General features: G+C 38.6%; 1 protein-coding gene across 5 annotated transcripts; it reads right to left on the bottom strand.

Annotated features, from left to right (window-relative positions):
• On the bottom strand, positions 1-26,000 carry LYRM1 (LYR motif containing 1). Of its 5 annotated transcripts, none has more exons than XM_053694565.1 (5): positions 25,929-26,000; positions 21,413-21,591; positions 20,744-20,924; positions 10,209-10,301; positions 1-1,246 (listed from the first exon to the last, which is right to left on the bottom strand). In XM_053694565.1, exons 3-5 carry the CDS (start codon positions 20,900-20,902, stop codon positions 1,130-1,132), a joined length of 369 nt encoding a protein of 122 aa, XP_053550540.1. In that variant the 5' UTR covers positions 20,903-20,924; positions 21,413-21,591; positions 25,929-26,000; the 3' UTR covers positions 1-1,129. The 5 variants fall into 5 exon arrangements, with proteins under 5 accessions (XP_053550540.1, XP_053550542.1, XP_053550541.1 ...); XM_053694567.1 differs by having other exon boundaries at positions 25,874-25,955; XM_053694566.1 differs by lacking the exon at positions 25,929-26,000 and adding an exon at positions 25,545-25,918.
• Positions 26,001-26,052: the final 52 nt, after the last annotated feature.

Here is a 26,052-nt window from a genome sequence, read left to right as displayed (position 1 = left end):
TGTGTTTGAACATTTTAATATTGCACTGAATAATGAAAGTTTAATTTTAACTTTACTGTCTCTTTAAATGCCATTGCCCCTGCAAATCTATGTACACAGAATCAACCCATGCTAAGTTTTAAGAAGCTCACTGCATAAAAGATTGTTTGGAGTGGAATAAATCTGCACATGGACCTAAGTGTGAGGAGGGTGGGGCAAGCATTACAAATGAAAAATGTTATTGTTTTAGTAAAAGGGACACTGAACCCAATTTTTTTTTCTTTCATGATTCAGATAGAGCATGGATTTTAAGCAACTTTCTAATTTTCTCCTATTATCAATTTTTATTCGTTATCTTTATTTGAAAAAGCAGGAATGCAAGTTTACGAGCCGGCCCATTTTTGGTTCAGCACCCTGGATAGCACTTGCTGATTGGTGGGTATATTTAGCCACCAATCAGCAAGCTGTACCCAAGTGCTGAAACAATGACGGACCGGCTCCTTAGCTTTAACTCCTGCTTTTTCAAATAAAGATAGCAAGAGAACGAAGAAAAATTGATAATAGGAGTAAATTAGAAAGTTGCTTAAAATTGCTTCTCTATCTGAATCATGAAAGAAAAAAATTGGATTCAGTGTCCCTTTAATTAAAACTATTTCAATTATTATTATTATTATTAATGTAACCATAATTTTTCTCCTTCTTATAAAATACAGATGAAAAGTGGGTCAGATATGAATGATTAACCAGTTAAACTGGAGATAGTTCACCAAATTATTTCATTCATTTCAATGATCTTTCTATGGATATCTAATGATCTATGAACAAATCAGTAATGGTCTGATATAACTGGAACCAATAATCTGAAAACGTATTATTCTAAAAATGAAAACCAGGAAATTGGTCTTACCGACTAGTGATTTAAATCAAATCCAACCTGTTAGGCTGTTTCCTTAATGGTTTAATAACCGTGTTTTACTGAATATCATATGCAGCAGAATATTAGCCTCACATAAAACGTATAACACACAACTTATGCATTTAGTAAATAGCGCATGGCACAGTTAAGCAAAAAACAAAAGTCCTGTACGGCAATACTTTGCATCTGAATAGATTTTACGCTATAAAGTGCTAATTGTACAACAACATCGCGCTATGAGACCTCATCGTGTGATTTTAGGTAGATGGGCTTGGCTTGCTTCCTTAGCTTTACTTGTGTGCTGAGAACTTTACTGTGAGGTATAGCAAGTCCCATAGGAGGCAGATGAATCTGAGGAGAAAAAAAACACTGGCTTAAAGGACACAAAAACATAATTTATGCTTACCTGATAAATTTATTTCTCTTGTGGTGTATCCAGTCCACGGATCATCCATTACTTGTGGGATATTCTCCTTCCCAACAGGAAGTTGCAAGAGGATCACCCACAGCAGAGCTGCTATATAGCTCCTCCCCTCACTGCCATATCCAGTCATTCGACCGAAACAAGCCGAGAAAGGAGAAACCATAGGGTGCAGTGGAGACTGTAGTTTAATTAAAATTTAGACCTGCCTTAAAAGGACAGGGCGGCCGTGGACTGGATACACTACAAGAGAAATACATTTATCAGGTAAGCATAAATTATGTTTTCTCTTGTTAAGTGTATCCAGTCCACGGATCATCCATTACTTGTGGGATACCAATACCAAAGCTAAAGTACACGGATGATGGGAGGGACAAGGCAGGAACTTAAACGGAAGGAACCACTGCTTGTAGAAACTTTCTCCCAAAAACAGCCTCCGAAGAAGCAAAAGTATAAAATTTGTAAAATTTGGAAAAAGTATGAAGCGAAGACCAAGTTGCAGCCTTGCAAATCTGTTCAACAGAGGCCTCATTTTTAAAGGCCCAGGTGGAAGCCACAGCTCTAGTAGAATGAGCTGTAATCCTTTCAGGAGGCTGCTGTCCAGCAGTCTCATAGGCTAAACGGATTATACTCCGAAGCAGTCTCATAGGCTAAACGGATTATACTCCGAAGCCAAAAAGAAAGAGAGGTTGCCGAGGCCTTCTGACCTCTCCTCTGTCCAGAGTTAACAACAAACAGGTTAGATGTTTGGCGAAAATCTTTAGTAGCCTGTAAGTAAAACTTCAAGGCACGGACTACGTCTAGATTATGCAAAAGACGTTCCTTCTTTGAAGAAGGATTAGGACATAATGATGGAACAACAATCTCTTGATTGATATTCTTGTTAGAAACCACCTTAGGTAAAAACCCAGGTTTTGTACGCAGAACAACTTTATCTGAATGAAAGATCAGATAAGGAGAATCACAATGTAAGGCAGATAACTCCGAGACTCTTCGAGCCGAGGAAATAGCCATCAGAAAAAGAACTTTCCATGAAAGAAGTTTGATATCAATAGAATGAAGGGGTTCAAACGGAACCCCTTGAAGAACTTTAAGAATCAAGTTTAAGCTCCATGGAGGAGCAACAGGTTTAAACACAGGCTTAATTCTAACTAAAGTTTGACAAAATGCCTGAACGTCTGGAACTTCTGCCAGACGCTTGTGTAAAAGAATAGACAGAGCAGAAATCTGTCCCTTTAAAGAACTAGCTGATAATTCTTTGTCCAAACCCTCTTGGAGGAAGGACAATATCCTAGGAATCCTAACCCTACTCCATGAGTAATTCTTGGATTCACACCAATGAAGATATTTATGCCATATCTTGTGGTAAATTTTCCTGGTGACAGGCTTTCGTGTCTGTATTAAGGTATCAATTACTGACTCGGAGAAGCCACGCTTTGATAGGATCAAGCGTTCAATCTCCATGCAGTCAGTCTCAGAGAAAGTAGATTTGGATGATTGAAAGGACCTTGTATTAGAAGGTCTTGTCTCAGAGGCAGAGTCCATGGTGGAAAGGATGACATGTCCACTAGGTCTGCATACCACGTCCTGCGTGGCCACGCAGGCGCTATCAATATCACCAATGCTCTTTCCTGTTTGGCAATCAGACGACGGAGCAAAGGAAACGGTGGAAACACATAAGCCAGGTTGAAGAACCAAGGCGCTGCTAGAGCATCTATCAGTGCCGCTTCTGGGTCCCTGGACCTGGATCCGTAACAAGGAAGCTTGGCGTTCTGGCGAGACGCCATGAGATCCAATTCTGGTTTGCCCCAACGGAGAACCAGTTGAGCAAACACCTCCGGATGGAGTTCCCATTCCCCCGGATGAAAAGTCTGACGACTTAGAAAATCCGCCTCCCAGTTCTCTACACCTGGGATATGGATCGCTGACAGGTGGCAAGAGTGAGTCTCTGCCCAGCGAATTATCTTGGAGACTTCTGACATCGCTAGGGAACTCCTGGTTCCCCCTTGATAGTTGATGTAAGCCACAGTCGTGATGTTGTCCGACTCAAATCTGATGAACCTCAGTGTTGCTAGCTGAGGCAAAGCCAGAAGAGCATTGAATATTGCTCTTAACTCCAGAATATTTATTGGGAGGAGTTTCTCCTCCGGAGTCCATGAACCCTGAGCCTTCAGGGAGTTCCAGACTGCACCCCAACCTAGAAGGCTGGCATCTGTTGTTACAATTGTCCAATCTGGTCTGCGAAAGGTCATACCCTTGGACAGATGGGCCCGAGATAACCACCAGAGAAGAGAATCTCCGGTTTCCTGACCCAGATTTAGTAGAGGGGACAAATCTGTGTAATCCCCATTCCACTGACTGAGCATGCATAATTGCAGCGGTCTGAGATGCAGGCGCGTGAATGGCACTATGTCCATCGCCGCTACCATTAAGCCGATTACTTCCATGCACTGAGCCACCGTGGGGCGCGGAATGGAGTGAAGAACACGGCAAGCATTTAGAAGTTTTGATAACCTGGACTCCGTCAGGTAAATTTTCATTTCTACAGAATCTATTAAGAGTCCCTAGGAAGGAAACCCTTGTGAGAGGAGATAGAGAACTCTTTTCTTCGTTCACTTTCCACCCATGCGACCTCAGGAATGCCAGAACTATCTCTGTATGAGATTTGGCAATTTGAAAGCTTGACGCCTGTATCAGGATGTCGTCCAGGTAAGGAGCCACCGCTATGCCTCGCGGTCTTAGGACCGCCAGAAGTGAGCCCAGAACCTTTGTAAAAATTCTTGGGGCTATAGCCAACCCGAATGGAAGAGCTACAAATTGGTAATGCCTGTCTAGAAAGGCAAATCTCAGGAACTGATGATGATTCTTGTGAATCGGAATGTGAAGGTAGGCATCCTTTAAGTCCACTGTGGTCATGTACTGACCCTCTTGGATCATGGGTAAAATGGTTTGAATAGTTTCCATCTTGAATGACGGAACTCTGAGGAATTTGTTTAGGATCTTTAAATCCAAAATTGGTCTGAAGGTTCCCTCTTTTTTGGGAACCACAAACAGATTTGAATAAAACCCCTGTCCTTGTTCCGTCCGCGGAACTGGATGGATCACTCCCATTACAAGGAGATCTTGTTCGCAGCTTAGGAATGCCTCTTTCTTTATCTGGTTTGCAGATAATCTTGAAAGGTGAAATCTCCCTTGTGGAGGAGAAGCTTTGAAGTCCAGAAGATATCCCTGAGATATGATCTCCAACGCCCAGGGATCCTGAACATCCCTTGCCCACGCCTGGGCGAAGAGAGAGAGTCTGCCCCCTACTAGATCCGTTGTCGGATAGGGGGCCGCTCCTTCATGCTGTCTTAGAGGCAGCAGCAGGCTTTCTGGCCTGCTTTTCCTTGTTCCAGGACTGGTTAGGTTTCCAGGCCTCTGTACTGAGGAAGGGTATGACCCTTACCTCCAGTAATGTCAGCAATAATTTCTTTCAAACCAGGCCTGAATAAGGTCTGCCCCTTGAAAGGAATGTTGAGTAATTTAGACTTTGAAGTCACATCAGCTGACGAGGATTTGAGCCATAGCGCCCTACGCGCCTGGATGGCGAATCCGGAATTCTTAGCCGTTAGTTTAGTCAAATGAACAATGGCATCAGAAACAAATGAGTTAGCTAGCTTAAGAGTTCTAAGCTGGTCAACAATTTCAGTCAATGGAGCTGTATGGATGGCCTCTTCCAGGGCCTCAAACCAGAATGCCGCCGCAGCAGTGACAGGCGCAATGCATGCAAGGGGCTGTAAAATAAAACCTTGTTGAATAAACATTTTCTTAAGGTAACCCTCTAATTTTTTATCCATTGGATCTGAAAAAGCACAACAGTCCTCAACCGGGATAGTGGTACGCTTTGCTAAAGTAGAAACTGCTCCCTCCACCTTAGGGACAGTCTGCCATAAGTCCCGTGTAGTGGCATCTATTGGAAACATTTTTCTAAATATAGGAGGTGGGGAAAAGGGCACACCGGGCCTATCCCACTCCTTACTAATAATTTCTGTAAGCCTTTTAGGTATTGGAAAAACATCAGTACTCACCGGCACTGCATAGTATTTATCCAGCCTACACAATTTCTCTGGCACTGCAATTGTGTCACAGTTATTCAGAGCAGCTAATACCTCCCCAAACAATACACGGAGGTTCTCAAGCTTAAATTTAAAATTAGAAATCTCTGAATCAGGTCTCCCCGATTCAGAGACGTCACCCACAGACTGAAGCTCTCCATCCTCAGGTTCTGCATACTGTGACGCAGTATCAGACATGGCTCTTACAGCATCTACGCGCTCTGTATCTCGTCTAACCCCAGAGCTATCTCGCTTGCCTCTCAATTCAGGCAATCTGGATAATACCTCTGACAGGGTATTATTCATGATTGCAGCCATGTCCTGCAAAGTAATCGCTATGGGCTTCCCTGATGTACTTGGCGCCATATTAGGGTGCGTCCCTGGAGCGGGAGGCGAAGGGTCCGACACGTGGGGAGAGTTAGTCGGCATAACTTCCCCCTCGACAGACCCCTCTGGTGACAATTCTTTTATAGATAAAGACTGATCTTTACTGTTTAAGGTGAAATCAATACATTTAGTACACATTCTCCTATGGGGCTCCACCATGGCTTTTAAACATAATGAACAAGTATCCTCTGTTTCAGACATGTTTGTACAGACTAGCAATGAGACTAGCAAGCTTGGAAAACACTTTAAAGCAAGTTAACAAGCAATATAAAAAACGTTACTGTGCCTTTAAGAGAAACAAATTTTGACAAAATTTGAAATAAAAGTGAAAAAAGGCAGTTACACTAACAACATTTTTACAGTGTATGTAACAAGTCAGCAGAGCATTGCACCCACTTGCAAATAATAAATGACAAAAACTTTTTTTTTTTTTTAAACAAAGTCACAACTGCCACAGTTTTGTTACCCTCCTCAAACACGACTTTGAAGCCTTTTGAACCCTTCAGAGATGTCCTGTATCATGCAGAGGGAAGCTGAATGTCTCTGTCAGTATTTTTAGCTGCACAGAAAAGCACTAAAAAAGGCCCCTCCCACTCATATTACAACAGTGGAAAGCTTCAGGAAACTGTTTCTAGGCAAAAATCAAGCCAGCCATGTGGAGAAAAACTAGGCCCCAATAAGTTTTGTCACCAAACATATATAAAAACGATTAACATGCCAGCAAACGTTTTATATTACACTTTTATAAGAGTATGTATCTCTGTTAATAAGCCTGATACCAGTCGCTATTAAATCACTGCATTTAGGCTTAACTTACATTAATCCGGTATCAGCAGCATTTTTCTAGCAAGTTCCATCCCTAGAAATATGTTTACTGCACATACCTTATTGCAGGAAAACCTGCACGCCATTCCCTCTCTGAAGTTACCTCACTCCTCAGATATGTGAGAACGGCAATGGATCTTAGTTACTTCTGCTAAGATCATAGAAATCACAGGCAGATTCTTCTTCTAATGCTGCCTGAGATGAAACAGTACACTCCGGTACCATTTAAAAATAAACTTTTGATTGAAGTTAAAAAACTAACTATAATACACCACTCTCCTCTTACTACGTCCATCTTTGTTGAGAGTTGCAAGAGAATGACTGGATATGGCAGTGAGGGGAGGAGCTATATAGCAGCTCTGCTGTGGGTGATCCTCTTGCAACTTCCTGTTGGGAAGGAGAATATCCCACAAGTAATGGATGATCCGTGGACTGGATACACTTAACAAGAGAAAACAGTATTTTAGCAATGTTTAAACACTAGACATGGGCATTGGATGCTTTGATAGCATCTGAATGCAGAAGAAGCCGCCGCCGCTCGTAGCATTCGTCTCTTTTCGGTGCCAGATTCCTTCTTGTGAAAGTGCAATACACTAAAATCAGAAGCATCAGAATGCCCATGCCTGTTAAACACAAAGTTAGTGCGGCCTTTACATACATCATGAAACATAGTATCATTACTGCACAATGTCAAGAAACCTAAACTTCTAGAGAGGAGTCTGAAGTTTTCATTTAGAAACCCCCCCCCCCCCCGCTCCTACCCCTTTAATGTCAGGGGAGGCTTGTGGATAATGGCATTTCTGTTCAGACTACATTACCCATGATATTCTGACACTCTAGTGCATGTTTATCACAACCACATGAGATGTCCACAGGTGACAGTGCAGACGTGGCACTGAGATAGGCCATCCTCTCCATACACAGAGATAGACCATCTTCTCCATACACAGAGATAGACCATCTTCTCCATACACAGAGATAGACCTTCTTCTCCATACACAGAGATAGACCTTCTTCTCCATACACAGAGATAGACCATCTTCTCCATACACAGAGATAGACCATCTTCTCCATACACAGAGATAGACCATCTTCTCCATACACAGAGATAGACCATCTTCTCCATACACAGAGATAGACCATCTTCTCCATACACAGAGCTAGACCATCTTCTCCATACACAGAGATAGACCATCTTCTCCATACACAGAGATAGACCATCTTCTCCATACACAGAGATAGACCATCTTCTCCATACACAGAGATAGACCATCTTCTCCATACACAGAGATAGACCATCTTCTCCATACACAGAGATAGACCATCTTCTCCCTACACAGAGATAGACCATCTTCTCCCTACACAGAGATAGACCATCTTCTCCATACACAGAGATAGACCATCTTCTCCATACACAGAGATAGACCATCTTCTCCATACACAGAGATAGACCATCTTCTCCATACACAGAGATAGACCATCTTCTCCATACACAGAGATAGACCATCTTCTCCATACACAGAGATAGACCATCTTCTCCATACACAGAGATAGACCATCTTCTCCATACACAGAGATAGACCATCTTCTCCATACACAGAGATAGACCATCTTCTCCCTTCACAGAGATAGACATCTTCTCCATACACAGAGATAAACATCTTCTCCATACACAGAGATAGACCATCTTCTCCATACACAGAGATAGACCATCTTCTCCATACACAGAGATAGACATCTTCTCCATACACAGAAACCAGAAAGAGCCTGCACTTCACTGCCTTGTAGCAGCTATATCTAGCTTAAATGGACACCAAGCACAATGTTTTTCTTTCATAATTCAGATAGAACTTGTGATTTTAAACCACTTTCCAATTTACTTCTATTATCTAATGTGTTTTGTTCTCTTGGTATAATTTGTTGAAATGGATATCTAGGTGTTTTATTCTCTTGGTATAATTTGTTGAAATGGATATCTAGGTAAATTCAGGAGCTAATAATTGGTTGCTGCACATATATGCTTCATATTATTGGCTCACCCAGTGCATTAGCTAGCTTCCAGTAGTGCATTGCTGCTTCTTCAACAAAGGATACTAAGAGAATGAAGCAAATTAGATAATAGAAGGAAATTGGAAAGTTGATTAAAATTATATTGTCGATCTGAATCATGAAAGAAAAATTTGTGGTTTTATGTCCCGTAAAGAACTCACCTGACTTTACACAGAGTTTTTATATATTAACATTAAAACTATGGATTTAAAAAAGGTCACTGTGCCTGGAATGTGTCGCTCATTAAACCACTGATTTACTAATAGTTCTCTTCAGCACTTTTACTGAGAAGCACAGGGAATCAGTAAAAGTGTGAGTTGTACAATCAAAACTAGTGTTTGCTGCTGAGAATTAATGTATCAAAAAAACTTAAAGTGGATGTAAATTTTACACTTATTCCCAATAAATATCGCTTCTTATTAACTATCTTATTTATACTGCATTGTTATTATATTAAAATATGCCCAATATAACATTATATTTTATTTTTCAACTTAGCTCCGTTTTCAGTTGGAGCTCCTCCCATCCATTACTTCCTGTCTTTCCTTCGCATAACGTCTAGAGCAGTGCCACCCGCTCTATGACGTATTACTAAAGCGCGTTCACGATCTCCCGTTTTGTGTGCATGCGTTTCAAATCAACTTCCGATTTTGCGCATGCGTTTACTTTCTACAGCCGAAATTGCGCATGCGTTGTTAAACATTGGTGTACTCGCGATCCTGACTGGAAATTTGATGCGCATGCGTACCGAGTGCTAATCTTCTCAGCTTTATATGCGCATGCTAACAACGTGTGCGTGCAGCGCTTCGAAATACCACAGGAGTTTGTTTACGCATGCGCATACAAAGGACGCATGCGCATAATGTTATAGTGACGTTTTGAAAAAGGGGCTGGACGCCACGGGGTAAGACCAATCATTAGTTTTTTGATGTGTCAATCAATGTAATAAACGCGGACCAAAATGGCGGGCGGAGGGAGAGAACAAGACGATTCGGACAAACTAAGTATATACATCGATAAAATATAGACTTTTAAAAAAAACGATGACTTAAACTTATGCTAATTTTGACAGATACAGCAGTTCGGATTGTCTACTATCAGTGACTTTACATCCACTTTAAGTGTGAGAAGGAATCATTCAATTAGAGAATACAATTATGAATCATTTAGCTGATTTACTTAGAGACAAATTAAGAGATTTGTTTTGCCTCAGACACACAATGTTCCCACTACAGTAAGAGAATCTGGCCCAACATACCCCACTGACATCTATCCCCAACCAATGAAACGCAATTTAACCCTTTAGCTGCCGAAGGGGATGCAAAACATAGTTACACATTGATATAAGCTCTCTCTGGTCAACAGTGGATTAAATCTACCCACAAAATCTGGCAATAGTGGTTCCCAAAGATTTGTGTTGAGAAAACCAGACCTAAAGGGCATTAAATTATAATAATTACATATAATATATAAAATGACATTTTTGTGTAGTTAATTCTTATGCACAAATGTATATTTGTCATGGACCAATACTTACTGGTCTGGGATACGGAATTCCATAATGTAATCCCATCTCCACTCTGGCTTTGCACTCGTCTATACACTGTGTGATCATTTCTATGTTAGTTACCTATTGAAAAAGTGCAAGAGAAACAATAAATCCATAAATCTATTTTATTTCTATACCCATAAACCTATTTTATTTCTATATCTATAAATCTATTTATTTCTATATCCATAAACCTATTTTATTTCTATACCCATAAACCTATTTTATTTCTATATCCATAAACCTATTTTATTTCTATATCTATAAATCTATTTATTTCTATATCTATAAATCTATTTATTTCTATATCCATAAACCTATTTTATTTCTATATCTATAAATCTATTTATTTCTATATCTATAAATCTATTTATTTCTATATCCATAAACCTATTTTATTTCTATATCCATAAACCTATTTTATTTCTATATCCATAAACCTATTTTATTTCTATATCTATAAATCTATTTATTTCTATATCTATAAATCTATTTATTTCTATATCCATAAACCTATTTTATTTCTATATCCATAAACCTATTTTATTTCTATATCTATAAATCTATTTATTTCTATATCTATAAATCTATTTATTTCTATATCCATAAACCTATCTTATTTCTATATCCATAAACCTATTTTATTTCTATATCTATAAATCTATTTATTTCTATATCTATAAATCTATTTATTTCTATATCCATAAACCTATTTTATTTCTATATCCATAAACCTATTTTATTTCTATATCCATAAACCTATTTTATTACTATATCTATAAATCTATTTATTTCTATATCTATAAACCTATTTTATTTCTATATCCATAAATTTATTTTATTTCTATATCTATAAATTTATTTTATTTCTATATCTATAAATTTATTTTATTTCTATATCTATAAATTTATTTTATTTCTATATCTATAAATTTATTTTATTTCTATATCTATAAATTTATTTTATTTCTATATCTATAAATCTATTTTATTTCTATATCCATAAACCTATTTTATTTCTATAAATTTATTTTATTTCTATATCTATAAATTTATTTTATTTTTTATATCTATAAACCTATTTTATTTCTATAAATTTATTTTATTTCTATATCTATAAACCTATTTTATTACTATATCCATAAATCTATTTTATTTCTATAGCCATAAACCTATTTGTGGCTTGATTTGTGAAGACTACATGCCTCAGGTGAGAAGGGACCGTAAACAGGTAAACCTGCGCTTATGTAACAGATCACTCTGTGTGAGAACATGTTTTATTTTATGGGAAAACGAGAACAATATTAGAAAAATTACAAAAAGTATTACATGAAAAGTGATGGATCTGAATACTTAAAAACAAATATTAGGACTGTACAGAAGTATTTAGCACATTACCAATAATCACATTGGACAGTTTGTAAACATATGTGTAACTTAAGTTAAAAAAAAAGTTTACTAGACATTTAAATATTAAATGCTTTATGGGACAGAAAGGTAAAACAATGTAAAATTTACATAAACAAGCTGATTAAACATGGTAAAATATTTTTACCTGAAAAAGGTTATCTTAAGTGTTTAAACTGACAGGAGATGTATGTTTGCGCACAATATATCCCTAGGGACCAATTGCTTATTGGCTGACAATGACTTCACTTACTTTTTTTTTTATCAGACATGGAATCTTGAGGATGCTACTTCCATCAAATAATAAAATTAATTTTTCAGCCTCTTATGTCTTTTTATGCCACTTCCATCCACAATTCCAAAAAAGAGACGTTTCAAGCCACTATTGGGCCCTCAGTAATGTCTGACTTTTCACATATAGGGTTGTTCTTAAAGGGACATAATACTCATATGCTAAATCACTTGAAAGTGATGCAGTATAACTGTAAAAAGCTGACAGGAAAATATCACCTGAGAATCTCTATGTAAAAAAGGAAGATATTTAAGATAAGATTTCTTTTATTGTCACTGCACAAGTTGGAAAAACAAGGCAACAAAATATATTAAAAACATCTAGCCCAGACTTTGCAAATAAATAGTATAAGGTGCAAAGTACAATAGTAGTTATAAAGGATTATAAAATGGAATAGCTTAGATGTTAAATACACACATTATAACATATGCAGTGTTCCATGAGTACATAGTAAAAAGTGCATGGTGCAAATCAGTATCAAACAACAAGTCAGTTGTATAAAAAAAGAATGTATACGACACAGAAAAAAAAAAGAAATGTAGCAGCGTAATACAAATTATCAATGTGATATAAAAAAGTGCACGGTGCAAATCAGTATCAGACAGCAAGTCAGGTGTATAAAAAAAAATGTATGAGACCTGAATGTAATAGTGTAATACAAATTATCAATGTGATATGGATATATGCATAGTGCAAGCCGTGTAGTAAGCACAGGTAATAAAAACAGATTAATAATGAGAGCGATAAGCAGCAATTATAGTCCGAGATAGCCTGCAATTAAAAGATAGAATAATCTAAAAAGAGAATATGATAAGAATTAAATTTTAAAAAGTCAGCATTAGGTATTTGTGTTCAGCATAACAACAGCTCTTGGAAAGAAACTATTTCTTAGCCTGACTCTCTTGATATTCAGACTCCTGTACTGCCTCCCAGATGTCAAGGGAGCAAACAGTTCATGGCTATTAACTCACAATTCCCTCAGCTCACCAGAGTAAGTGCTGTGTAAAAAAGGTTATACTCAGCTGCAGGCAAAAAAAAAAAAAAAAATGAAGAAATTAACTGCAGCCAATCGGCATCAGCAGTGCTGAGGTCATGAACTTTTTACTGTGATCTCATGAGATTTGACTTAACTCTCATGAGATTTCATAGTAAACTTCCTTAACCCCTTAACGACCAAGGACGTACGCCATACGTCCTCAAAAAAAATACACTTAACGCCTGAGGACGTATGGCGTACGTCCTCGGTCTGGAAAGCAGCTGGAAGCGATCCTGCACGCTTCCAGCTGCTTTCCGGTTATTGCAGTGATGCCTCAACATCGAGGCATCCTGCAATAACCCCCCTTGGCCATCCGATGCAGAGAGATGGCCGGTTTCGTTGGTGGGTGGGAGCCAGTCTGGGAGGCGGGTGGGCGGCCATCGGTGGGCCGTATGATGTGGAGGGGGCGGGATCGTGGGCGGGAACGCCAGGGGCGCGTGCGTGCACGAGAGGGCGCGCACGGGTAGGGAGCGGGTGGGAACCGCTACACTACAGAAAAACGATGGGAGAAAAGTGGCAGTGAGGGCCAAATATATCTAAAGAATGTTGATCTAAGAGATCTGGGAGGGGGTGGGGGGTTGGTCTTTTGGGGGGGCAAGCTACACTACAGAAAAATATTTTAAAAAAGAATAAAAACAAAACAAATGTGTTACTATAAACTGGGTACTGGCAGACAGCTGCCAGTACCAAAGATGGCTACTAATAAGTTAGAGGGGGATGGGTAAAGAGCTGTTTGGGGGGGTATCAGGGAGGTTGGGGGCTAAGGGGGGATCCTCCAGAGCAGCATATGTAAATATGCCTTTTTTTAAAAAAATTTTTTATCAAGGATAGCTTTTTTTTTTTAGTACTGGCAGACTTTCTGCCAGTACTTAACATGGCGGGGACAATTGTGGGGTGGGTGAGGGAAGACAGCTGTTTGGAGGGATCAGGGGGTGTAATGTGTCAGGTGGGGGGCTGATCTCTACACTAAAGCTAAAATTAACCCTGCAAGCTCCCTACATGCTACCTAATTAACCCTTCACTGCTAGCCATAATACACGTGTGATGCGCAGCGGCATTTAGCTGCCTTCTAATTACCAAAAAGCAACGCCAAAGCCATATATGTCTGCTATTTCTCAACAAAGGGGATCCCAGAGAAGCATTTACAACCATTTGTGCCATAATTGCACAAGCTGTTTGTAAATGATTTCAGTGAGAAACCTAAAATTGTGAAAAATTTTACTTTTTTTTTTTATTTAATCGCATTTGGCGGTGAAATGGTGGCATGAAATATACCAAAATGGGCCTAGATCAATACTTAGGGTTGTCTACTACACTACAATAAAGCTAAAATTAACCCTACAAGCTCCCTACATGTTCCCTAATTAACCCCTTCATTGCTGGGCATAATACACGTGTGGTGAGCAGCGGCATTTAGCCTTCTAATTACCAAAAAGCAACACCAAATCCATATATGTCTGCTATTTATGAAAAAAGGGGATTCCAGAGAAGCATTTACAACCATTTGTGCCATAATTGCACAAGCTGTTTGTAAATAAATTCAGTGAGAAACCTAAAGTTTGTAACAAAATGTGTGAAAAAGTGAACAATTTTTTTTATTTGATCTCATTTGGCGGTGAAATGGTGGCATGAAATATACCAAAATGGGCCTAGATCAATACTTTGGGATGTCTTCTAAAAAAAAAATATATACATGTCAATGAATATTCAGGGATTCCTGGAAGATATCAGTGTCCCAATGTAACTAGCGGTAAGTTTGAAAAAAAGTTGTTTGGAAATAGCAAAGTGCTACTTATATTTATGGCCCTATAACTTACAAAAAAAGTAAAGAACATGTAAACATTGGGTATTTCTAAACTCAGGACAAAATTTAGAAACTATTTAGCATGGTTGTTTTTTGGTGGTTGTAGATGTGTAACAGATTTTGGGGGTCAAAGTTATAAAAAGTGTGTTTTTTTCCCATTTTTTCCTCATATTTTATAAAAAAAATATATAGTAAATTATAAGATATAATGAAAATAATGGTAGCTTTAGAAAGTCCATTTAGTGGCGAGAAAAACGGTATATTATATGTGTGGGTACAGTAAATGAGTAAGAGGAAAATTACAGCTAAACGCAAACACTGCAGAAATGTAAAAATAGCCTTGGTCCCAAACGGACAGAAAATGGAAAAGTGCTGTGGTCCTTAAGGGGTTAAACTGAATAGGGAAATAACATGAGTGTGCACAAAGCTCACTCCCTTAGCTGTCCCGGAACAGACATACAGATTTGCTGCTTAAAGTCCTTTGCAATGGGGTTTGAATACTTAGGACATTTTGAGGTAAAATATCTTTCCTTTTTACATAGAGATGTTCAGGTGATATTTTCTAATCAGCTTTTTGCAGCTATGCTGCATCACTTTCAAGCGTTTAAACATTTGGGTATCATGGCTCTTCAAAATAGCTCATTTTGGAGCAAATGGCCTCATCCACAAAGCAATAGTGCCACCTTATGGTTAACTTTGTTATTACATTCAAATTCATAGGGGTGCCAATAATTGTGGCACACACATATTTAACAATTTATTTATTTTTTTGGGATAAACCAGTGTTGTGTTTGCAATTGTTTGATATCCATGAGAGCAGAGTATTTTTGTAACAAAAGATCAAAAGGTTAAAGGATGAAAACCATTTTCACAGCCTTCTTTGCTCATAGTTACCAAGGGTGCCAATATTAGTGGAGGGCACTGTACATCTAATATTTTCCCCTTATTTTTAATAGATCTTCCCTGCACCTTCCCACCTGGGTATTTTAACCCTTTCCGTTTGGAAACTGGGTTGTGTCACTAGTGCTGCTGATTGGGTAAACTGCAGTTTCTGTTCAGAACTAGGAGTGCTCTGCGGGTCCTGAGCAGTACTTTAATTATGTGTTTAACCACAGAAGTGCAGGGTCGCTAATCTTAAAATGTTTTTAACTATAATGGCCCTTTAATTTACTTATTGAATTTACTCCTTAGGACTTCTTTAGAAGCATGAATATGTTAAGATTTGTGAGTTTAGGGTAAACGTCTATTTTTAAATTTCCGTTTTGTTTGTACACCTGTGTGTCCAAAAACTGAATGCGAGACTCACTATGAACACAAGTCAAAATTAAGCATGGGAAGAATTTAGCTGTTTGGCATTTGTTTATTAAACAAATCCTGAATATAGCCGCAGGCAGCAATATTCAGCTATTTCTGGCATCAGATTTATTGGTTTAATAGTTCAACACAGAAATATCTGTGCATATATACAGTATATATATATATATATGTGTGTGTGTTGTACTATTACACAAATAAATCTGTTGCTGAATACTGCTACCTGCGGCCATATTCAGTATTTGTGCAGTAAACAAATGCCTAATGATGCAATACTACCCATGCCTAGTCAAAAACAAACCTCCGTAACATCATGCAATTTACTTTTTTTTATAAAATTTGCTTATTTCTTCTTGGTATTCTTTTTGGAAGAGTCATTTTAGGCAGACTCACAGGAGCTCAGGAGTGTGCACGTGCCTCTAGCACTCTGGCAGCAGTGTTTGCCACAACGTATAACATTGCTACAAACATTGTTGTAAACACCACTGCCATAGAGTAATAAAATCACATGCACTGAGCTCTTAGGAGTCTATCTAGGGAAACTCTTCAAAAATACTCTTCAAAAACGGAAAGGAAATGAATAAAGCAAAGTTGATATCAGAAAATAATTTTAAATTGTTTAAATGTCAAGAAAGTTTAATTTTTACTTTATTTTCCTTTTAAAATAATCTCAATCCATTAACAGAAGAATTTATGAAATGTCGGACAGACATGATTTGTTGTGGCGAACATGTCCACCCGACATCGCTAAATGACGACAGCATACGCTGTCTGTATTTATCATTGCACAAGCAGATTTGGTAAAATGCTGGTGCAATGCTGCCCTCTGCACATTCACAGCCAATAGGCCACTAACAGGGGGTGTCAATCATCCTGATCGTATCTGATCAGGCTGATTGCTGTACGTTGCCTTAGAGGTGGCGGATGAGTTAAGGAGCAGCCATCTTATGACCGCTGCTTCTTATCTTTTGATCTGCAGCATAATAAATCTACCCCATATTATCTATGCACCTTCATCAGAAGGTGCCATAGTACTGAACTAAATGCTGCATGTCGACAAAACGACTTGCCATAAATATGTACAGGTGTCCCTCGTTTTACAACGGTTCAATTTACACCGTTTCAAAATAACAACCTTTTTTTCCAGTCATGTGACTGCTATTGAAAAGGATTGAGAAGTAGTGCATTTATTAAAATAGCCAGTAGGTGGAGCTGTCCGCAAGCCGAAATCAATGAGTTGAACCAGACCTGAGCTATCGAGCAGATTTCAAAGGAACAAGATCTTCCTGTCTATAAATCAGTCCAGATTGGAATGCATAGACAGAACTGTTTGCAGAAAAATGCAAGTGAAGTCTGTGTTGTGTGATTATTTTATTAGGTTTATAATGCTGTTTAGCATTTAAAGTCTTCATTTCAAAGCTTTAAAAATAATGTATTAGGTGTTACTTATGACAATTTTGAGAGGGGCCTGGAACCTATCTCCCTCACTTCCCATTGACTTACATTATAAACTGGGTTTCAATTTACAACGGTTTCGATTTACAACCATTCCTTCTGGAACCTAACCCCGGCGTAAACTGAGGGCTACCTGTATATGAATAGATGGGAGCAATGCTGGTAAAGTCTCTGCAAGAAAAAGTCCATCCAAAACTAAAAATAATTACAATTGACTCACGATAACTTTACAAAAATAACTGTACTTGATACCATGCTTTTACAACAAGAAGGGAAAAAATTGTTCTTCTATTTGTAACAATATTCGGATAATTACTGATCAGCCAACACTGTGAAATTACTGATGAGCCAACACTGTGATGTGATCAGCCAACACTGTGAAGTAAGTGATCAGCCAACACTGTGATGTGATCAGCCTACACTGTGAAGTAAGTGATCTGCCAACACTGTGAAGTAACTGATCAGCCAACACTGATGTGATCAGCCAACACTGTGAAGTAAGTGATCAGCCAACACTGTGATGTAAGTGATCAGCCAACACTGTGATGTGATCAGCCAACACTGTGAAGTAAGTGATCAGCCAACACTGTGAAGTAAGTGATCAGCCAACACTGTGAAGTAAGTGATCAGCCAACACTGTGAAGTAAGTGATCTGCCAACACTGTGAAGTAACTGATCAGCCAACACTGATGTGATCAGCCAACACTGTGAAGTAAGTGATCAGCCTACACTGTGAAGTAAGTGATCTGCCAACACTGTGAAGTAACTGATCAGCCAACACTGATGTGATCAGCCAACACTGTGAAGTAAGTGATCAGCCAACACTGTGAAGTAAGTGATCAGCCAACACTGTGATGTGATCAGCCAACACTGTGAAGTAAGTGATCAGCCAACACTGTGATGTGATCAGCCTACACTGTGAAGTAAGTGATCTGCCAACACTGTGAAGTAACTGATCAGCCAACACTGATGTGATCAGCCAACACTGTGAAGTAAGTGATCAGCCAACACTGTGAAGTAAGTGATCAGCCAACACTGTGATGTGATCAGCCAACACTGTGAAGTAAGTGATCAGCCAACACTGTGAAGTAAGTGATCAGCCAACATTGTGAAGTAAGTGATCAGCCAACACTGTGAAGTAAGTGATCAGCCAACACTGTGAAGTAACTGATCAGCCAACACTGATGTGATCAGCCAACACTGTGAAGTAAGTGATCAGCCAACACTGTGAAGTAAGTGATCAGCCAACACTGTGATGTAAGTGATCAGCCAACACTGTGAAGTAAGTGATCAGCCAACACTGTGAAGTGATCAGCCAACACTGTGAAGTAAGTGATCAGCCAACACTGAAGTAAGTGATCAGCCAACACTGTGAAGTAAGTGATCAGCCAACACTGTGAAGTAAGTGATCAGCCAACACTGTGAAGTAAGTGATCAGCCAACACTGTGAAGTAAGTGATCAGCCAACACTGATGTGATCAGCGAACATTGTGAAATAAGTGATCAGCCAACACTATGATGTGATCAGCCAACACTGTGAAGTAAGTGATCGGCCAACACTGTGAAGTAAGTGATCGGCCAACACTGTGAAATTACTGATCAGCCAACACTGTGAAATTACTGATCAGCCAACAATATGAAATTACTGATCAGCCAACACTTTGAAGTATGAGATATATTTATCCCTGTGCAAATTACACATTCAGTGCTGCTGATCTCACAAACTTAAACTCAGACCAGAGATCTCTCACGGGTCACTAGGTACACACAGTGTTGCAACACACTCATAGATCCATTTAGAAATGCCGCTATGCGGCGATTAGCACTCACAGTTTGAAGTGTAGTTGGTGCTCGGTCATAAATATGTTTGAATATATGGGAGCAATGTTGGGACTGTATCTGTAAGAAAAAGTCCATCCAAAACTAAAAATAATTACAATATATATTGACTCATTATAACTTCACAAAAATAATTGTACTTGATCCCATGCTTTTACAACAAGAAGGGACAAATTGTTCTTCTATTTGTAACAATATTCAGATGATTACTGATCAGCCAACACTGTGATCAGAACCATCCGATACAAAGTATGTTGTTTCCCATAGAATTACAGACCTGGGTCTGCTCGAACTACACTACATATTAATCACAGGCGATCTTACCAAAAACTGTTACAAAGTAATCGTTATTGTATCTAAGTGGCCCATCTACAGGGTGTCATCTCCCATCTGTAATTCTACTGAGCAGTGCAGTATTTTTGTGCTCTCCTCTCTAGGCTCACTTGAGTATTGGCTTGGGATTTGAGACCCTGAGAGTGGTCTGTTTCTCCCCTGGTTACATGTTTCAGCCTTGTTCCACGGAATACGCACACCTACCTCTTCACTCTCACCAGGTGCAGAACTACCATTGGTGCAGCAATTGCACCAGAGCCCAAGTGCTGGGGGCCTATAGCAGCCAGTCTATACATTGGCACGTGCAGAATGTGTACACTCCTAATGCAGGAGAGTCTTTTATTATTGCAGAATATATCTATCCATCTATCTATCTAACCTCACAATCATTATACAGAGCATCATGTATATTATTATTGCTTACTATTAAGTTACCTTTGAGAGGCCCAAAAACTATTTTGCACCAGGGCCCTTTGTTGAGAAGGTCCGTTACCGACTCTCACGATGGTCGTTTAGACCTACCGTCCAATACAAACAACGCCAAATAGCTGTGCGAGGTCTGATTGGCTGGAAAATCATGGGCGGTGCTACAGAATATCAAATCTGCAAAACTTATTAGCTACGTTTTTTAAAAAGAAGAGCGTTTGTTCTTCATGTGCAAAAATAGCTCTTTAGGATCTGCTAAGTTCTTGAAGTTACATAAATGTATTGTTACATCTGAAAAGGGCATTTTAAAGTTTTCTGAAAATCAGATATTCCTGTGCTGAAAAATAAACAAACACTTTGTTCTTAAGTGAGGAGTGTCACTATCAACCAATAGAACAGTAGGCATTGCCTTTATCAGCCAGTAAGCTTCTATATCCCAGTTACCAGATGCATATTTATTTCTAGTGAGTTTTAAAATATCCAGCTTTATCCTGAATCATTTTAACTAGCACTATTAAATATGTATAGCAGAAATCTGCTGGGTTTTAATGTCCTTTTAAACGGGAACAATAACAAAGCGTCTGTTTTATCAGTTATTTTCAGGATATTATACATACATTTTTATTTTTATAGAACAACGTTCTGGCTTCATCAACAATGTATTGTTTTTCCTTTGCTGTCTCTTCCTTGATGCCTGATGCAGACTGCCATTTTCTTGCTATTCTGAAAATTTTGCGATAAAGGCTCAAAGCTTCTTTGCGCGTTGCTGCTGTCATCTGGGTTTTTTCTTTAATAAATCTAGAGAAAGTGTAAAATGTCACGCATTAAATGAGGGCCATACACGTTTGTTTAAAAGGATGGTGATTAAGGGGTGGGGGGTCACAGGGGGGTTTCATGATTAGGGGGTTGAGTGTGGGAGCTTTTGTATGTTTATTTGTCAAATATGGCGCACAGGGGGGGCAGGTGGCCGCGAACAGAGGGGGTGACTGCAAGTGGCTGCAAGCAAGGGCGGGAGCGGCGGGGAAGGATGGAGGGAGAGGGAATCTAAGTGGATGGGAATTTTGGCCCGTGTACACTGGCTTTAGGACTAGTAGATAATAAAGACAGAAATAAAGGCATCTATATTTAATCATATTAAGTGTATTCATTCATCTTTAAACTTTCTGTTTTTGAGAGACAGAAATAATATAGAAGCAGCAGGGAATGTTGAAATACAGTTATTTTGTGTTTAAATATTGCATTTATGTAATACAGCTTATATAACATGAGTAGCATGAAAAAAGTACCTGTGTTCCTGATCACAAACGTGTTTCCAGCAAATGACAGCGGAATATGAAGCGGCTCACACACAGGGATGATCTCAAGATACAGGGAAGAAAGAAGTAAACGACAGATCTATAGCTATGATCAGCCCTCTATCTTCTCTATGTTCTGCACAGGCGCCTTCTTGTCTCCAAAATGAAAACTGCAGAATTAAAGATTTTATTAAATGCAACATGACAGAAAACTTTGCAAATAAATCTCTAATTACCATGGCGACCTGGCAGCTGTATTTGTCTAGACCTTCTCTAAAGTGTTGTGCTAAAAAGTTAATGTAGCGCAGAGGTTGTAAAGTCATAATAAAGTTATATATTATTATTGAACGCTAAAGGGAAAAAAAATATATATTAGCACACACTAAAGGTTCCATTTCCGAAGGTGGCAATACAACTTCAGAGCCCCTGCTGTGCAGGCTTACACATATGATTCTGCAAAGCAAGTTAAAAAGCTGTGGTTGTAAGACAGCTGTTTCCTAAAGGGGCAGTGTACTCCAGAAATGTTATTTTATAAAAAGATAGATAACCCCTTTATTACCCATTCCCCAGTTTTGCATAACCAACACGGTTATATTATATTTTTTACCTCTGTGATTACCTTGTATCTAAGCCTCTGCAGACTGCCCTCTTATTTCAGTTCTTTTGACAGACTTGCATTTTAGCCAATCAGTGCTGACTCATAAATAACCCCACAGTAGTGAGCACAATGTTATAAATGGCACAAATTAACTAGCGCTGTCTAGCTGTGAAAAACTAGTTAAAATGCACTGAGATAAGAGGCGACCTTCAAGGACTTAGAAATTAGCATGACCTTACCTAGGTTTAGCTTTCAACCAAGAATACCAAGAGAACAAAGCAAATTTGATTATAAAAGTAAATTGGAAAGTTGTTGCTCTATCTGAATCATGAAAGTTTAATTTTGACTAGACTTTCCCTTTAACCTGTCCGCAACCTCAGAGACTGTAGATATCAAACATCTGTCTGGGATTGCTAACAAGCCCTGTTCTCGCGCGATTGGCAATTCTTGTGCAACAGTAAATTCTGGCAGGAATATCCAAACCCAGGTGGCCATGATCCCTTCCTGGTAAAGTTGTCTGTCTGATGTTAAAGGGATAGGATAGAAAGGTCAATATTGAAATGTACATTTTCAATTATGAATAGAAGCATTTTTGCAATATACTTCCATTAGGAAAAATGATCCTAGTAAAGACCATATTATTGTTTCAGTGGAATATGCACATATGCTGTGAGTGCCCTATGCATATGGAGTCAGCAGTGGTTTATATCACACAAATTAAAGGGACATTGTACACTAGATTTTTCTTTACATAAATGTTTTGTAGATGATCTATTTATTTAGCCCATAAAGGGTTTTTTTTTTTTTTTTTAACAATTTATAGTTTTGCTTATTTTTAAATAACATTGTGCTGATTTTCAGACTCCTAGCTTCCGCCTGTTTGTGTAAAGGGTCTTTTTACATGAGGGGTCTGCTTTTTTTGCTTTCCAGCCCACTTCACTGGATGTCCCAGCATAATGTCATCAACAGTGCTAAATTGGGAGCTTCTAAGTTAGTTTTTAGAAGGTTTTAAACTGGATTTTTATATCAGTATCTGTACATATTCTTCTTTATAGTAGTGACTATTACATGCAGTTATATGAAAATTAGTGTGTACTGTCCCTTTAAGTCTTTGCAGATATGGTGTCTGAAACCTGATCCTTTAATCACACATGGCATATGTGCGTATGCCGCTGAAATAGTAATAACTTTTACAATACGCATTGTTTGCTAATCGAAGTATATTGCAAAAAAATGTATTTAAAATTTAAGTAAATGCATTTACATTTTAATTTTAACCTCTCTCTTTAATTATTGTTACTTGCAACTGAGTTATCAAATCCCTATAAATATTGTGGGTGCGTTTTTTTGTTTGCATATTTTATCATTTATATATTTTGCACCCAATCTGCTCTGGGGTAAGCTGCCTGCTTCACTAGATATGAAACCAGTATACTGAGGGTTTGGTCCAAGCTTTGGGTATTAAAATATGTGCGTTTATAGTGCACACATAAAACTGAGAATTTTCCGGCTAGAATGTTTTAATTAAACAAATTTGTCAAGCCCTTTAGTGTGCCCGTTGGTTCCAGGGTTACATAAATTAATAATTTGACATCTTGCTGCCAGTGAAATACACACAACAGTGATTTGACCTCGCATTAGACAGCCAGTAACAAACACAGAACAAAGTCTAAATTACTTAAATATTCATAATATCAGTAAAGCATACACAGAAGTTGGAAAGCACAGGAGGCAGTGGACTCTTCACCATCAGATATATTTATTCAAAGACATCAAATGGTTAAAGGGACATGAAACCAAATTTTTTCTTTCATGATTCAGATACAGCATGTAATTTTAAACAACTTTCTAATTTAGGTCTATTATCAAATTTTCTTCATTCTGTTGGTATCTTTTGTTTAAAAGCAGGTGCTTAACAGGACAGTCTACACTAAAATTGTTATTTACTACCCATTCCCCAGCTTTGCACAACTAACATTGCTAGATTAATTTACTTTATAACATTTAAACCTCTAAATGTCTGCCTGTTTCAAAGGCTCTAATGCCAGCCTCTTAATCACATGCTTTTGTATTTGCTTTTCACAACAGGAGACTAATAGTTCATGTGGGCCATATAGATAACATTGTGTTAACGCCCGAGGAGTTATTTATCCCTTTAACGCCGTTACAGCGTTGTATTCCGTACTAATTTTTCTGGGCTTTAGCGCCGATTGACGGAATACAACGTCCTAACGGCTTGGCTTTCCTGAAACCACTGGCGCTTCCCTGATGGGATCGCGGTCTGGGGTGGCGTGCCTAGCAACATAGGGACGCCCCTCTGACACAATCCCATCATTAAAATCTCGTGATCACGTGCACGATAAAAATTCTATTGTAGACTGTCCCTTTAAGCTCAGGAGCGTGCACGTGTTTGGAGCCCTATATGGCAGCAGTTTTGCAAAAATGTTATCCATTTGCAAGAGCACTAGATGGCAACACTAACTTCTGGTATGGACATTTACCTAGGCAGCTCTTCAACAAAGAATACATTGGGAACTAATCAGCTGGAAATATTGATTGTGAATATCTTTAACAAACACCAAAATGAACACACCAGTAACCTTTTTCTTTAGGAATACAAATTTAAATGTTAAACATATCATTAAAGTCAAGTCCAGAGCAGGAATGGGAGCTAGCTGAGCACATCTGGTGAGCCAATGACAGGAGGCATTTGTGTACAGCTACCAATCACCAGCTAGCTACCAAGCAGTGCATTGCTGAGCCTACCTAGGTATTCTTTTCTACAAGGAAAAACAAGAGAATAAAGTAAAAAAACAGGAGCAAATTAAAAAGTTTCTTAAAATTGCATGTTCTATCTGAATCATGAATGTTTCATTTTGAATTTCATGTCCCAAGAAAGTCAGCTCTCGAGCAGCAATGCATAGACAGTCCTGAGCTGAATCCGGCCAGTGATTGGTGGCTATGTACATATGCTGCTACTGTTGCAGCAGCAGAAACATTTTCTTATTGCAGTTGTGTGACCTTTTACTATTTTTTTCCTACACACAACACACGATTTGCTTTGTGTCTCTCCAACAGCCACCTCCTAAACTGTAACCTCGCTAAAAAGCAGGGCCAACTAATTCTTCTTAGTCTATTTACTTAGCCAGGTCTTATCTTACCATTTTTGGTTCAGAACCAGGGTTACGTTTGCTGATTGGTGGTTACATGTAGCCACCAATCAGCAAGCGCTATCCAGGGTGCTGAGCCTAAAATGGGACCGACTCCTAAGCTTTACATTTCTGCTTTTTAAATAAAGATAGCAAGAGAAGGAAGAAATTTGGATAAAAGGAATAGAATATTAGAAAGTTGCTTAAAATTGCTGCTCTATCCGAATCATGAAAGAAAACACATGGGTTTAGTATTCTGTACAAATTATTCTTAGGCTAATCTTTGCTCTGAATACATTATTTAAGCAATTATTTCTTTAGTGTCTAAATAACAATTATCTTTTTTTTTAATGATTGATTTTTCTCCCCCCCTGACCTAGGCTAAAGAATGATGAGAATAACTCCTGACGGCACAATATTACAGCTGTGAGAGGTGCTGCTGTCCTGGCAGTCTAGGGGTTAAAGCAACAGGGGAAGTAAAGAACCTATTGCTGTGTGCAAAGGTTTAAGTAAATGCTGATTGACCCATTGGCTGCCAAAGAAATCCAAAGTCTGCAATAATGAAGTGCATGGATGTACACAGCATACTGCAGTATTAGCGCTCATTGGCTAATAGTAAAACTCCCACAGAAATTCTGCTGGAAACTATTATATAGTTTATTCAGCACATTTTAACCGTTTGTACATGCGACAGAACCGAACGACCTTCCATGTTCCTGTATTAACCCCACTTCCGAGCAGGGCAGCAGCATAAACACACCAGGACAGTGACCTTCCAGCTGACTGCACCACGTGGTGACAACATATCACAGGCCCTGACGCTAAACGTACAAACGTCATGACGCACGCGATTGAAGTCAATCTGATCATACTTGTTACACGCA

Source organism: Bombina bombina, chromosome 11, assembly GCF_027579735.1.
Source record: "Bombina bombina isolate aBomBom1 chromosome 11, aBomBom1.pri, whole genome shotgun sequence".
Lineage (NCBI taxonomy): Eukaryota > Metazoa > Chordata > Amphibia > Anura > Bombinatoridae > Bombina > Bombina bombina.
The sequence above is the reverse complement of the archived record's forward strand: the minus strand, read 5'-3'. Positions and strand labels throughout refer to the sequence as shown.